The sequence below is a fragment of the Capra hircus genome, chromosome 4 (genome assembly GCF_001704415.2).
Source record: "Capra hircus breed San Clemente chromosome 4, ASM170441v1, whole genome shotgun sequence".
Taxonomy (NCBI): Eukaryota; Metazoa; Chordata; class Mammalia; order Artiodactyla; family Bovidae; genus Capra; species Capra hircus.
In genome coordinates, this window is record NC_030811.1 from 108,048,052 (window position 1) to 108,062,955 (window position 14,904).

General features: G+C 39.5%; 1 protein-coding gene across 1 annotated transcript in view; it reads left to right on the forward strand.

Annotated features, from left to right (window-relative positions):
* Nucleotides 1-1,542, forward strand: part of PON3 (paraoxonase 3) — a 35,114-nt gene extending 33,572 nt beyond the window's left edge. The window contains exon 9 of the mRNA XM_005678947.3: nucleotides 215-1,542. Within this exon, the coding sequence (XP_005679004.2) occupies nucleotides 215-373 (159 nt within the window). The 3' untranslated portion in view covers nucleotides 374-1,542. The remainder of the gene's footprint in view (nucleotides 1-214) is intronic.

A 14,904-nucleotide genomic window follows, 5' to 3' on the forward strand; every position in this document is an offset into this window, starting at 1 on the left:
CCATCTGTTAAGGAATTGGGCTGATGTGAGATTACTAGCTCACTTGATTAGAAACATTAATACTTTCATTAGAATAAGAAAAAAAATACTGAAGATGCACAGATTTTAACTTACTGATTTCTGAGAATTGTACACGTTCTGGAGTGTTTGGGAAAGAAAATGTCTCTGACAGCTGTTTGCTCTTATACTACTAATGAATGTTCTTTCTTGACAGGCACTTCGCATCCGGAACGCTTTGTCTGAGAAGCCCATGATAAGCACCATGTATGCCAACAGCGGCTCAGTGCTTCAGGGCAGCTCTGTGGCTTCTGTGTACAGGGGGAAGCTTCTCATAGGCACTGTATTTCACAAAGCCCTGTACTGTGAGCTCTAGACTCCAGATAGTCCCAAAGTCTACACGTTTGGTAAAAGTAAACCCCTAATCATGTGATAAGTGGAACTCTAAGTAAATGACAAACACACTCTAAGTAAATGACAGCTGGACAAAAGTGTGTCCAGCTTTTCTTATGCATAGACATAAAGAAGCAGAGAGATTACATAATATTCCCCTAATTGCAAGTCAAGTTAGTGACAGTCCAACAAGAAACCAAACCTCTCAATTCTTTAACCAACTATTCCCAATATCCTTTCTACAATAAGACATGTGAGCTGTGATGAGTGAGGTGTCCAGCTTACTTGGTAGCTGTGTGGCAAAATTACCTCATACAGCTGTGCTGTTCTGAGCCTCCTGCAGTCCAGACCAGGAGAAGAGCTAATGTTCACATATTTACAACCCCTCTTCTCTTCCTTCAATTGCACAAGGCACAAGCTGCCAGTCACGTGCCCAACACATGGATAAAAGCAAGAGTTGGCATTGTGAGACTGCCCAAGCCCTCCCTGAACTGGCATTCTCCCAATGCAGACACACAGGAAGTCAGATTCTGGGAAACCTGACAAAAGACAGATGGCACTGTCTACTTTAAGCCACAGCAGAGCTAATATGATCTTTGCAACAGGTCATTATTCATGGTGGTATCTTGTCTCTGAAGTGAAGTATTGTTATCAGCTTGACTCTGAGCTAGGAGACAGGGCCTCAGAACTGTTAATCCTCAGCTGCTTTAATCTTGTTATTTTGGTTGATTCAGTAAACACTTATTAAGCAACATTCTGCAGACTTGACCCTAAAAAATCTGAAATAAATAACACAGTATAGTACTGAAGTCCTGTCTTAAGGACTCAACCTTAGTTTGACGAGGATGAATAGAAGGGTCCTTTCCTTGGTCAAAAATCAAGACAACTTTTAGCAAATTATTAACGTGGCTTAGTATACCCAAGCACCCCACTCCCTCCCCCTTCCCTTTTCTGTGAATTTTACTGAGAAGTAGTTGGTTGATATATTTTTCTCTTCTGAGGATGGGGTGTTGGGGTGACTTCTTTGTGTCCTAAATCATTTTGCTCAGTTCGATGTAAGTTTTGTTGAAAAGTTTTGTAGCCAGGTAAAATTCTACTTTTTAGCCCATGTTACCCTTTCTGATTTAGACAATAAAACTGTGGTTTCCAGACTTCCCTGGTGGCTCAGATGGTAAAGAATCCACTGGCAGTGCAGGAGACCGGGGTTCCATCCCTGAGTCAGGAAGATCCCCTGGAGAAGGGAATGGCTACCCACTCCAGTATTCTTGCCTGGAGAATTCCATGGACATAGGAGCCTGGCTGGCTACAGTCCATGGGGTCGCAATGAGTCAGACACGACTGAGCAACTAAGCACATAACACAAACTGTAGTTTCCATTGCTCTAGAAGATGAATGATTCAGCAAAATGTTACAACATTTTACATTTTACATTTCAAAAGGCTAACCATTAGGGAAACACAGAGAAAAATAACTAAGAGCATGTATATAGCCAGTTTTGGAAAATACGATCTTTTTTCTTTCTTGTCTTTAACCTGTACAACTGCAAATTAGATAAAGTTTATCTGACTAAGGGAGACTTGGAGAGCCAGAAATGAGAAGAATACGTGTATTTAGATGCTGGTGGGTTCATAAGAATCTACCCTCTTCTTTTTGGGGCAATTTAGGAAAGGCTGCATGATAAAATCCTCAGAGAGATGGGTAGCAATCTCATTACTAGGGACCAATATGTCCTTTCATAATGAAGCCCTAGGAGAGATAAAGCCCTGGTGTTTCCCTTCATGTCAGTTCAGTTCAGTCGCTCAGTCGTGTCTGACTCTTTGCGACCCCATGAATCGCAGCACACCAGGCCTCCCTGTCCATCACCAATTCCCGGAATTCACTAAAACTCACGTCCATTGAGTCGGTGATGCCATCCAGCCATCTCATCCTCTGTCTTCCCCATCTCCCCCTGCCCCCAATCCTCCCAGCATCAGAGTCTTTTCCAATGAGTCAACTCTTTGCATGAGGTGGCCAAAGTACTGGAGTTTCAGCTTTAGCATCATTCCTTCCAAAGAACACCCAGAACTGATCTCCTTTAGAATGGACTGGTTGGATCTCCTTGCAGTCCAAGGGACTCTCAAGAGTCTTCTCCAACACCACAGTTCAAAAGCATCAATTCTTTGGCCATCAGCTTTCTTCACAGTCCAACTCTCACATACATACATGACCACAGGAAAAACAATAGCTTGGTCCTTGACTAGACGGACCTTTGTTGGCAAAGCAATGTCTCTGCTTTTCAATATGCTATCTAGGTTGGTCATAACTTCCCTTCCAAGGAGTAAGCATCTTTTAATTTCATGGCTGCAGTCACCATCTGCAGTGATTTTGGAGCCTTAAAAAGTAAAGTCTGACATTGTTTCCACTGTTTCTCCATCTATTTCCCATGAAGTGATGGGACCAGATGCCATGATCTTCATTTTCTGAATGTTGAGCTTTAAGCCAACTTTTTCACTCTCCTCTTTTACTTTCATCAAGAGGCTTTTTAGTTCCTCTTCATTTTCTGCCATAAGGGTGGTGTCATCTGCATATCTGAGAATATAGATATTTCTCCTGGCAATCTTGATTCCAGCTTGTGTTTCTTCCAGCCCAGCATTTCTCATGATGTACTCCGCATAGAAGTTAAATAAGCAGGGTGACAATATACAGCCTTGACGTACTCCTTTTCCTATTTGGAACCAGTCTGTTGTTCCATGTCCAGTTCTAACTGTTGCTTCCTGACCTGCATATAGGTTTCTCAGGAGGCAGGTCAGGTGGTCTGGTATTCCCATCTCTTGAAGAATTTTCCACAGTTTGTGGTGATCCACACAGTCAAAGGCTTTGGCGTAGTCAATAAAGCAGAAATAGATGTTTTTCTGGAACTCTCTTGCTTTTTCCATGATCCAGCAGATGTTGGCAATTTGATCTCTGGTTCCTGTGCCTTTTCTAAAACCAGCTTGAACATCTGGAAGTTCGTGGTTCATGTATTGCTGAAGCCTGGCTTGGAGAATTTTGAGCATTACTTCATTAGTGTGTGAAATGAGTGCAACTGTGCAGTAGTTTGAGCATTCTTTGGCAATGCCTTTCTTTGGGATTGGAATGAAAACTGACCTTTTCCAGTCCTGTGGCCACTGCTGAGTATATCCCTTCATGTAGGTACCTCCAAATTGTTATGAGATTACCTTGAGCCTCTTCCCTTACTTGGTTTGGGAGGGAGAGGTACTGCCCCCCACAATAGATGCTGCAGTTTAATGATTCATTGTCTTTTCTTGCCCAGTCTTTCTGTTTAAATTGTCAGAGATGCAGGTGGGGATACTAGAGTGATGATGAGCTCTTTGTCGAGCTCAGAAAAGTAAAGAGCAAAAACCAATGTGATCAACAGCTCCAAGATAGCCCCTAATGATGTCTAATTTCTGGTATTCCTTCTCTTGCACAGTTCCCTCCTACATCAAATATGGCTGACTCATGTAATTAACAGGACATTCTAGATGATGATGGGTGACTGTCAAGGCTAGGTTATACAAAAACTCTTCCATTTCTGTTTTGCTCACAAAAGAACCATGCATCATGATAAAAGTTTCTCACTGCTTTAAGATGCTAAATTCAGAAGTAATTTGTAATGGCCAACTAATGAAACAGAAAATTGAATACAATGTAGAGATTAAACAAAAGCCAAAAGTTCATTCTTTAAAAAAAATAGTAAAACCTGACACACATCTGGTGGGATTTATGAAGAAAAAAGAATGGCTCAATCATCCAGTGTCAGAAATGAAAAATAAGACAAGCAGATGCTGTAGACATTCAGTTCAGTTCAGTTGCTCAGTCATGTCCGACTCTTTGCGACCCCATGAATCGCAGCACGCCAGGCCTCCCTGTCCATCACCAACTTCCAGAGTTCACTCAGACTTACATCCATTGAGTCGGTGATGCCATCCAGCCATCTCATCCTCGGTCGTCCCCTTCTCCTCCTGCCCCCAATCCCTCCAGGCATCAGAGTCTTTTCCAATGAGTCAACTCTTCTCATGAGGTGACCAAAGTACTGGAGCTTCAGCTTTAGCATCATTCCTTCCAAAGAAATCCCAGGGCTGATCTCCTTCAGAATGGACTGGTTGGATCTCCGTGCAGTCCAAGGGACTCTCAAGAGTCTTCTCCAACACCACAGTTCAAAGGCATCAATTCTTCGGCACTCAGCCTTCTTCACAGTCCAACTCCCACATCCATACATGACCACAGGAAAGACCATAGCCTTGACTAGATGGACCTTAGTCGGCAAAGTAATATCTCTGCTTTTGAATATACTATCTAGGTTGGTCATAACTTTTCTTTCAAGGAGTAAGCATCTTTTCATTTCATGGCTGAAGTCACCCTCTGCAGTGATTTTGGAGCCCCCCAAAATAAAGTCTGACACTGTTTCCACTGTTTCCCTGTCTATTTCCCATGAAGTGATGGGACCGGATGCCATGATCTTCGTTTTCTGAATGTTGAGCTTAGAGAGATAAAAAGGGTTTGATGCACCTGTTTGTGCCAACAAATTTGAAATTTTTATGAAAGGAACAAACTCATGGAAAAAAAATAACACTATTAATTGAGGTAAGGCTAACCTATTGTAACATACAAATGAAACATATGATGCCTTAAAAAATAGATGATCAATTTTCTTTTATTGTCCAGTTTTCAGGAGAGTGATCAATGTGGCAGCTTCCCTTGATGGGACCATCCAGAGGCATCACTGGTTAGATTTTGCAGGAAAGAGAAAGCACACTCAGATGGGGCTATTGAGGGAAGTTCTTTAAGGGGAGTATAGATACAAGGGTGGGAATGTAACAAGAAACTAGTAAGACAAAGTCTAATACTCTGTTGTTAGCAGTGGAGTAAGAGAAAAGTTGGGGGTTTTCCAGGGACTGTTTACAGCCCTAGGTTTGAAGGAACAAGGGAGTAGAAGTAGTTATTAGAACCAAAAGTGAGTCGATGAAGTGGAGACTCTCCCAAGAGATGCTCTTGTCACTGGTAGGATGCAGCTAACCTATGACAACTCAGCAGAGAGAGCAGAGGGAATGAATACCTTGACTGAACTCCCCTTCCACCTTCCCAAATCCATAAGCCAGGGAGCTATTAATGGAGGCCAGAAAGCCTCCCAGGACGCAGAGCAAAGGGGAATAGTGTACAGAGTGAATCCTAAGCAGCAGAAAGCTTCATCGTGTTGCTGCACCACAGCTAGGTAACTATGATTATCCGCTTGGTTGAAGCTCGGTCACCCTCATGTCTGTGTTTCATCAAACTGGAAGGAGAGAAAGACTGGAGGATGGCAGGGAGAAATACCTGTCGTAAGTCCCAGGACCAGAAATGGTAGTCATTACTTTTACTCCCTCACCGATGGTAAAAACTAACCACATGGCATCACCTAACTAACTGCAGGGGAAAATAGGTGATGTAATACAACTGGAGGGACATACGTTCAAGGAGGAAGAATGAATAAGTTTTGGTGAACGACTAGTGTTCTGTGCCACAGTCTACCCTCTGGTCAACAGCAACAGTCCACTCTTCTCTCACACACTGTATCCCTCGCCAAGAAAGATAACCCCAAGCCCCACCCAAATTCTCCCTTCCATTCAAAGCACAGGATCTCAGGGTGATGTTTTGATCTCTCCATTAGGTCCAGATCTGGCTACATGGGGCAGCCTAGAAAATAAAATATTGTCCCCACAACAAATCCAATTACAATGGTTGAGTATGAGCAGAATATCAATAATTAACAATAATAAACAGCTGTTTCTTCTCTTAAAAGAAAGACTAGAATACAGTTAGCAGTCTCTGGTCCATACCAATGAGATTACTCCACCTGGGAGGAAATGAGGTTACCTGTCTTAGTAATGGTGTATTTTTCTAGGTCCCCTGTGAGTCCAAATTTTATCCTTTTGGAATTCTTTCTAGTATATTATGCTTTAAGACCACACTGAAAGTGAGTCTTAGAAATACTATGTAATTTTAGTAGCCGCCTTCTTACAGGTGTACGTTTGAAAATCTGAGGACATTTCCAGGTCAGATTTTTGGTTGCTTATGCAATGTAAACCGCTTAGAATTCGACAGGCTTCAGCATCTGTTTGTTTCCAGTAAGTGCCATGTGTCAACAACAAATTCAGATTCCTTTTTGGAACACAGTTTTCAAGCTTAATTTACTTCCTGGTTTCCATGTCTACCCATTTCGCTCTCCCTCACCTAAAGGCTGCCTCCTGTGAGGCCATTTGAGGGAATGGGTAAAAGGAGACAAGTGCTGAATACCTCCCACAGTGCTGGCTCACTTGGTGTTCCTAACTAGGAAGTATTTGAGAAAGGCTATGAGCTGTAGCCAGTTTTCCTCCTGCCATGGGGCACAGCACCACATTTCTAGACCTCCTCTACAGCCTCTGCTTTAGGCCTGCTAGTTCTCACCTGAACACATAATTGTATCACTGTCCTGTACTAAAAATGTCAAGGACCAACCTACCAATACACAACAACATCCCAGTTGCTGTTTGGGGAAATGGCTGGCCTTTCAAGTTATTGGAGGAAATGTTTTTCTTAAATATTTGTGTGAAGATGTTACAAGGATTTCCAGTTTGCAGCCTGTGAAATGTTTCTTCAACTCTAATCTAACCACATATTTAAGGTTATTTTTTGAACCCCACTTCTATGTTCAAATTCCTGTATTTTTAAGGCCACAGTAAGCTGCTGTAACAGGCTTCCCAGGTGGTGCTAGTGGTAAAGAATATGCCTGCCAATGCAGGAGACATAAAGGATGTGGGCTCGATCCCTGGGTTGGGAAGATCCCCTGGAGAAGTGCATGGCAACCCACTCCAGGATTCTTGCCTGGAGAATCCCATGGACAGAGAAGCCTGCTGGGCTACAGTCCATGGGGTCGCAAAGAGTTGGACATGACTAAAGCGACTTAGAATGCACGCACGCTAGCTGTTGTAAGACAGTAGCTTACAGATAGTACATCATAGTGTATAGGAGCACAGACGGGGGAGTCCAACTTTCTGGATTTGAACCCCAGTTCAGTTACTTACTCACTGTGCAACTCTGCCCTTCTCTGAGTTTCAGTTTTCTCTTCTTTAAAATAGAAGTAATAAGACTAATTAGCACTTACAGTTTTTAAGAGGATTAAGAGTTAATATATATAAAATTTAGAACAGTACTTGTTATATGCCAGCGTTAAATATATATGCTTCCTCATTTTAGAAAAATATTTATAATCTCTTTCACATCAGAGATCTCAGATAACAGTTTCTCAGACAGATCGGCATGAAAATTCTGGTCCTTGTGGTACTCCAGGGGTCTAGCAGTTTTCATGCAAGAGAGTATATTTTGTAGGGCATTAACATCTTCATGAACAATCATCATATTGGTTTCTATCCCAAAGAAAAGCAAAAGAAAGTATGAGGAAACATGCCAAATATCTTCAGGCCCAACCTGGAAATGGCATTTCTATTGGCACTCTTATTGATAAAGGATATCATAGGGCAATACCTAACTGGAAGAGAAGCTGGGAAATTTAGTTCAGCTGGGTCTCCTTATGCCCAAGGAGGAAGGGTTTGGGTAAGTAGCCAGTGTCCTCTATCATAGTTCCCTCACTGACTCAAGATGAGTTTATAAATCATGATTCTATTACCATTAAAGAAATTGTGTTTGTAATCAAAGTTTTTCAAATTAAAAGAAGCAATACTAGAGATAACCAAATGCTAACAAAGTTGAAATGGATAAACAGATTGTAGTAAATTCATACAATGTAACAGTACACAGCAATGTATACAACTAGTGCTATTTGAAACATGGAAGAATTTCATGAATAATGTTGAGCTAAAGAAAATAAAAATTAATACATAAAGTATTAAAATGATTTTATTTAGGAGGGATCCCCAAAAAGGCAAAATTAAACAATGTTGTTTGGGGAAATATGCTTAGATGGTTCCGTTAGAGAGAACAGGGAAATGATGGTTATCACAGAAGTTAGGATAGTGGTTGCCTCTAGGGAAGGTGGGATTGTAGTCAGGCCAAAATACACGGGAAAACTTCTGGAGTGCCGGCATTATTGCATTTCCTGACTTGGATGGTGGTTTACATTGATATTTCTTTATAATTTTTCTATATATATATTTTTATATACTTTTGAGTATATGCAATGTACCTCACAATAGATTTTTTTATATGTATGGACAAGCTAAGTCAGTTTCAGAAAATGAAGGGCAGGGATAGATCTAATAATAAAAACAGTTTAGTATTTGTGCAAGAAAAAGATAAATAGACCAATGGAATAGAACAGAGATCTCAGAAACATATTTTCTGGGGAATTCAAGTAAGATAAAATTAGCAGCACCAATTAATAGGGTCAGGATGTTTGTTTAGGAAATGCAAATGGGAAAACCAATTCACATTATGCAAGGAAATAAAACTATGTCCTACCTAACATCACTAGGTAACTACTAAGCAAGAATCTACACAATAACCTTCAGAGTTAATAGGAGACAATATAGGAAAGTATCTATGACCTAAGGATAGGGAATGATTTCTGACACAATGTTTCAAAAATAGAAACTCTAAGACAAGAAAGTTGATTGAATTTGAGTCATCAAACTTAAGGATTTCCATTCAGCGAAGGACACCATTCACAAAGATTATAGATGAATATCAGAATGAGAAATACTTGAAATGTTAAACTGACAACATATTAAAGAGTAGAATATGCTAGGAACTCTTGAGAATAACAAAGTGGAGACAGTAACCCCAAGGAATAACAGGCAATAATGTGAAGAGGCAATTTGCACAAGAGGGGGTAAAATGAAGCACATGAAAAGCTTAGAATCTTCAATTATCAGAGAAGTGTCAATGAAAACAGCACTCTTAAATTACTTTATACCTATTAGACTAGCAAAATTAAAAGACTCAATATTGTCGAGTGTTGACAGAAAGTTAAAGGGTATATGGAACTTCATGCACTGTTTGTGGGAGTGTAGATAATTTTGGCCATGATAAATAAGACTCAGCTCAAGGAATCATAGAACTGTAGGGTCCAGAACCACGCCTGCAGCCTAACTAGCAGAGCAGATGCTTGCTATACTGCCTCTTTGCTCAAGGCTTCAAATTCCAGTCTTGCTCAAGCCCTTCTGATTTGAGGCACAAAATCACATCCTGTACTGTTACTTCAAGAGCTGTGGAAGTATAGGTTCTAGTTATCACCTCTGAAGGGTAAGAAGGCACATGAGAAGGGAGTATCTGACTCCCCCCATATTCACCTACACCCCTGCTGAAGTTCAGACACTGTTATGTTATAAAATCTCCCTACATGGTTCGAATACGTAGCCAGGATTTTAAAACACTGTACCCAGAGGATATTGGAAAAGAGGTGGAAGGTGCTGAGTTAGTGCCTCTACCACACCATCACAGAAGACTTGGTTGCACACATATTATTGATGTATTTTTGTTCAAACTATTATACATCACAATACTGCAGGAAACTGCTGCTGTCCACAGCAAAAAACAAATCACTTACTTTTTGCCAAAATTCAATTTTCCCATGCAATGAGGTTGTTTAGAAAATAATTTATTGGAGATGTAAAAGACCATAATTAGCATAGAAAACGGCAAGTGAGGAAATCCAAGAGGAACATGCTTAAGTAGGAATAGAGAATGTAATGGAAACTTTTAACACACAATTTGATACTCTCTGCACAGACAGAGCAGAAAAAGCTGGGTTCATCAGGGATGATTTTGGGAAATGGAGCTCTGTGGTTTCTAACAGCTAACCGGTATATTACATGAACCTGTAAAATGTCACTGATTCCATTAAGAAGTAAAATCTAAATGAAGTATAGTTGGAACATTCTCTGGACTATTGGCAATTTTCACTACAGAAAAAAAGAGTGGCTTCCGTAGTGAATCTGGAGACTGTCTGTGGATAGAGTGTAAATTCAAGATCTTTGGGAAATGGGTTATCAGTGGATTCTAGATGAGTCCATTGGTACTGAAAATCACATTGTATGCTAAAAGTCACATACACAAACACGCACATTATAGAATTAATGGAAACAACAAAGTTAGATGCGCCCTACCATTAATAGGTTTAAATATTTTGATCCATTTCCTTTTCTTGTCTTGCTGCCTTTCCAGAATTTTTCCTGATGAGCACTCTCTCAATAAAACATGAGCTTTTAAAATCCTCTACTTCCAAGGAACCAGACATTGACCTTCAGCATGACTCCCATCAGCCCAAGAGAAAAGCTAGATATTCACTTTCCCAACCTCTACAGTAGGTTGGATAACTGTTGCCCAAATATCCTTGTTCTCTTCTTGGTATGCTATTCTCAGTGGCTGGCGATACATCTCTGTGCTGTTGAACTTAAAGAGTGGCCTCATGGCTTACTATGGGCCATGAAATGTTGGTTAAGTAACACATGCTGCTTCTTCCAGGTAGAAATACCAATTGTTCGTGTTTCACTGTGTCTCTTTTCTGTTTGCCTCCAAACTGGTAAAGTCTTAGATGCCCTCTGCCCTGCTAGACTGCATCCTGGATTGGTGATGACAGGAAGCGGAGCTGCAGCCAACTTGCAATGGACATGTGGCATAAGTAATAAATAAACCATTGTTGTAAGCCTCTGTTGTAGCACATTACAGTATTCTTTTTCATTTATTGCGTAGAGTATTTCATTGTATGAATATCCCACAATGTATTTATCCATTCTACTACTGATGAATACTTATACTGCATCCAGGTTGTTGTTTTTTTAAATTATAAACTAAGCTGCAATGAACCTTCTGTACAGTGTATTTTAGTTCACGTATGTAAACACTTCTGTCAGGTATATGTGCAGAATTGGAGTTAATAGGATACACTCATGTCCAGCACACAATTTAGTTCCACACAAGCATATGTGCAGTTTTGCAAGGTAGTCATTCCACTAAATAATGCTGGAGAGTTCCTGTTGCTCCACTTTCTTTCTTCCTTTTTTTTTTATTTTTTTTTCTTTCTTCCTTTTAAATAGTAGATTCAGTGTCTTTAATAAATGTACAATTATTGAGATTTTTCTGTTTCTTCTTGTATATTTTTTGTAAGTTTAGAATTTCATCATTTTCTTCTAAATTTTCAAATTTAGTGGAATAAAGTAGTTCATAATACATTTTTATTTTATAAAAATATTTTAGGAACTGTGGTAATATTCTCTTTAGATTTTGTAACCTCTGTCTTAGTAAAGATTTATACATTTTAGTACTATATATTTTCAATAATCATTTTCTAAATATTCTGTCCTCTGATTTTTTTAATCTGGTAAAACCCCCATAACATAAAATTCACTATTTGGAAACATACAATTCAGTGGCATTTAATACATTCACGGTATCATGCAACCATCATTACTATTCAGTGCCAGCATATTTTCATTACCCCAAAAGGAAAGCCATATCCATTAAGCCATTACTCTCTGTCACCCTCTTCCCCTACTCCTAGTAACGACTAGCTGCTCTCTCTCTGTGCATTTGCCCATTCTGGCTATTGCACGTAAATGGAATCACAGTATGCAGGCCTCTGTCACTCAGCGTAATATTCTCAAAGTGCCACCATGTTGTAGCATGCACCAGGACCTCATCTTATGACTCAACAGCTTTCTACACAATGGGTATTCTCTCCTTGTTTTCTATTTCATAGATCGCTGGTCTTTTTATCATTTCTATCACTCAACTTTATGTTTTTTCAGTTTTGGAGATGGCTTAGATAACTGTTTATCTAATGCTTAGATAACTGTTATGAAGTGGTGTAGTAGTGTCTCTATTTGATTTATATACTTTGAAATTCTATTTCTGAAGTGTTAGTCACTCAGTCATGTCCGACTCTCTGCAAACCCATGGGCTTTCCTGGTGGCTCAGATGGTAAAGGATCTTCCTGAATTATAGGAGAAGCAGGTTTGATCCCTGGGTCAGGAATTCCATGGACAGAGGAGCCTGGCAGGCTACAGTCCATGGGGTTGCAAAGAGTCGGACATGACTGAGTGACTAACACTTTCTGTTTTTAGATGCACTTAAATTTAGGATCACCAAAGCTGGACATACATATCTGAAATTCCTACATTTCCTAACTTAATGAATTTGCATAAAACGGGGATAATAACATTGGCCCCTCACCTACCAGGATGTTGTGAGGTGAAAGCACTTTTTCTATACTTGGATAGAACTTAATTATTTGCACTGCAGTTGCTTTATTTCTGCATAGCAGTTTCACAGATTTTCTCCATTTATTTCATATAATAAACCCACAAGAATTATCTTCATTTTATTTCTGCTACTATAGAAGTTCAGAAAATGATTATGAATCCAGGATTCAAGTCTGGTGGTTTTTGAGTTGGTGTTTTGATTTTGTTTTGTATTTTTATTAGAGATGCCTCAAGCAGAATGGTGTTATTGGAGCTCTTAGGACATTGGAACTTCATACTTGCAGATCCTTGAGAACATTGCAGTTACTGCCAACCAGGTTCAGCACCTTCTAAAGGAAGAATAGCAAGTGCAGCCATAAGATCAACTCCTTGTGCCTGCACAGAATTAAGCTTGGCAGATTTGCTTCTGGCTCTCTGCCAATGCATTGACAGGTTCTACTGAATAGTCAGTGAGCTCAGGTTTGTGTAAGAATTAGTAGATGTGCTTTTTACCAAATATATTTAAGAACTAACATTTCAATGTGTGCAAATTACTATTTAGCATATGAGGAGTAAAAGAGGAAAGGAAATGAATTATAAAAGTCTGGGTGATATCTGAGACAGGACTTTAAAAAATATTAGATTATAAGTTGCTGTGATAAAAAGGAATTCTAAGTTTAAAAAACCCACAAAGCTTCCCATTAATTTTATTTTTTTTTAGTTTTATTTATTTATTTATTTTAACTTTTTATTTTTACTTTATTTTACTTTATAATACTGTATTGGTTTTGCCATACATTGACATGAATCCACCATGGCCCATTAATTTCAAACTTTTGTATTTCATGGACTCCATTATAATTTTTTATACATTTTAATAACTCTTAAATAGGAAATCACTGTATAATTGATAGTTTTTAAGAATTTTGTTATAGATTAATTAATAGGTTTTTTTTTTTTTCTGCTGCTGCTGTTGCTGCGTCGCTTAAGTCGTGTCCGACTCTGTGCGACCCCATAGACGGCAGTCCACCAGGCTCCCCCGTCCCTGGGATTCTCCAGGCAAGAACACTGGAGTGGGTTGCCATTTCCTCCTCCAGTGCATGAAAGTGAAAAGTGAAAGTGAAATCGCTCAGTCGTGTCTGACTCTTCGCGACCCCATGGACTGTAGCCTCCCAGGTTCCTCTGTCCATTTTTCTTTTCTAGTGGCATATAAAATAACAAAACAGTTAAAGTAGTAAAATAATAAACATAAGACCTGTGATACTTTCAAGTTAATAAATTATGGCATATTAAAGTATTCCAGAGGCTCCAGGAATGGTTTGTCAAACATTTATTCAGTTATTGAACAACATATATTGAGCATCTAACCTGTGTTAGGTGCTATACCAGGCATCAAACTATAAAAATGGAGGCATTGTTATATACGTTTATAGCCTAGTGAATAAAACAAAACAGTAGTAAGATACTAATAATAAACAGAGTGGTAAGAATAATAAAGAAGCACTGTGTATATGAGAAGGGTATTGAAGATTTAAGGGTCAAGAAAGACTACTTGAAATATGTTCTAAACTGACATCTGAAAGAACAAGTAAGATGTGGACATGTCAACAATGAGGACTAGAGAGGTTTTGGAAAAAATCGTTCCAAACCAAAGAGTAGGTACAGAGGCCCAGAGGAAGAGTTCTGCAGAGAGTAGGTAATTTCAAAGTAATTGACAGTCCACAGCAAATCATTCACTGGTCAAGAGTTTTCACTTTTTTTTGGACAAGGATTCTTGATCTCTGCCGTTGGTCATCACAGGCTTCAAGGTTGAACATGTGAAACTACTGAGAGGGAATTTGAGTGTTTTGTGGGCGTGTGAATCCAAAGAGGGGCTTTACTGCCTTCGGCAGTTTCAAAGCTGGTTGAGTCCCTTCAAGAGAAGTTAAAAGAATCTGTGCTCTAAGGTCTGACAGAGTAGAGCAAGCAAATTGCAAAGGATACTCATATACTGTATAATTTATACAATGAGTGAATTAGTTAACAAATCAACCAGGTCAGAAGAGTAGGAAGTGGCCTCTCTTCTCTACTCTTCAACCCGCCCTTCAGTCCCATGTCTTCCTTCCTCCCTTTATCCTCATCCTTTGCCATTCATCCCTTCTTTTACCCCTTCTCCAAATTTTTGAACACCTACTATGTGCTAGAAATTGATCTAGGCATTGCGAAGAAAGATGACAAATTAGTCAAAGCCTGTGCCTTCCTCAAGTTTAAGTACTAATGGCTGCATATAAGTGAGCAAACAGAGAAAAAAGATGGACTCTTATGGAGAAGGTTGCTGTGAAGGCAGGGGTGACAGTCATCA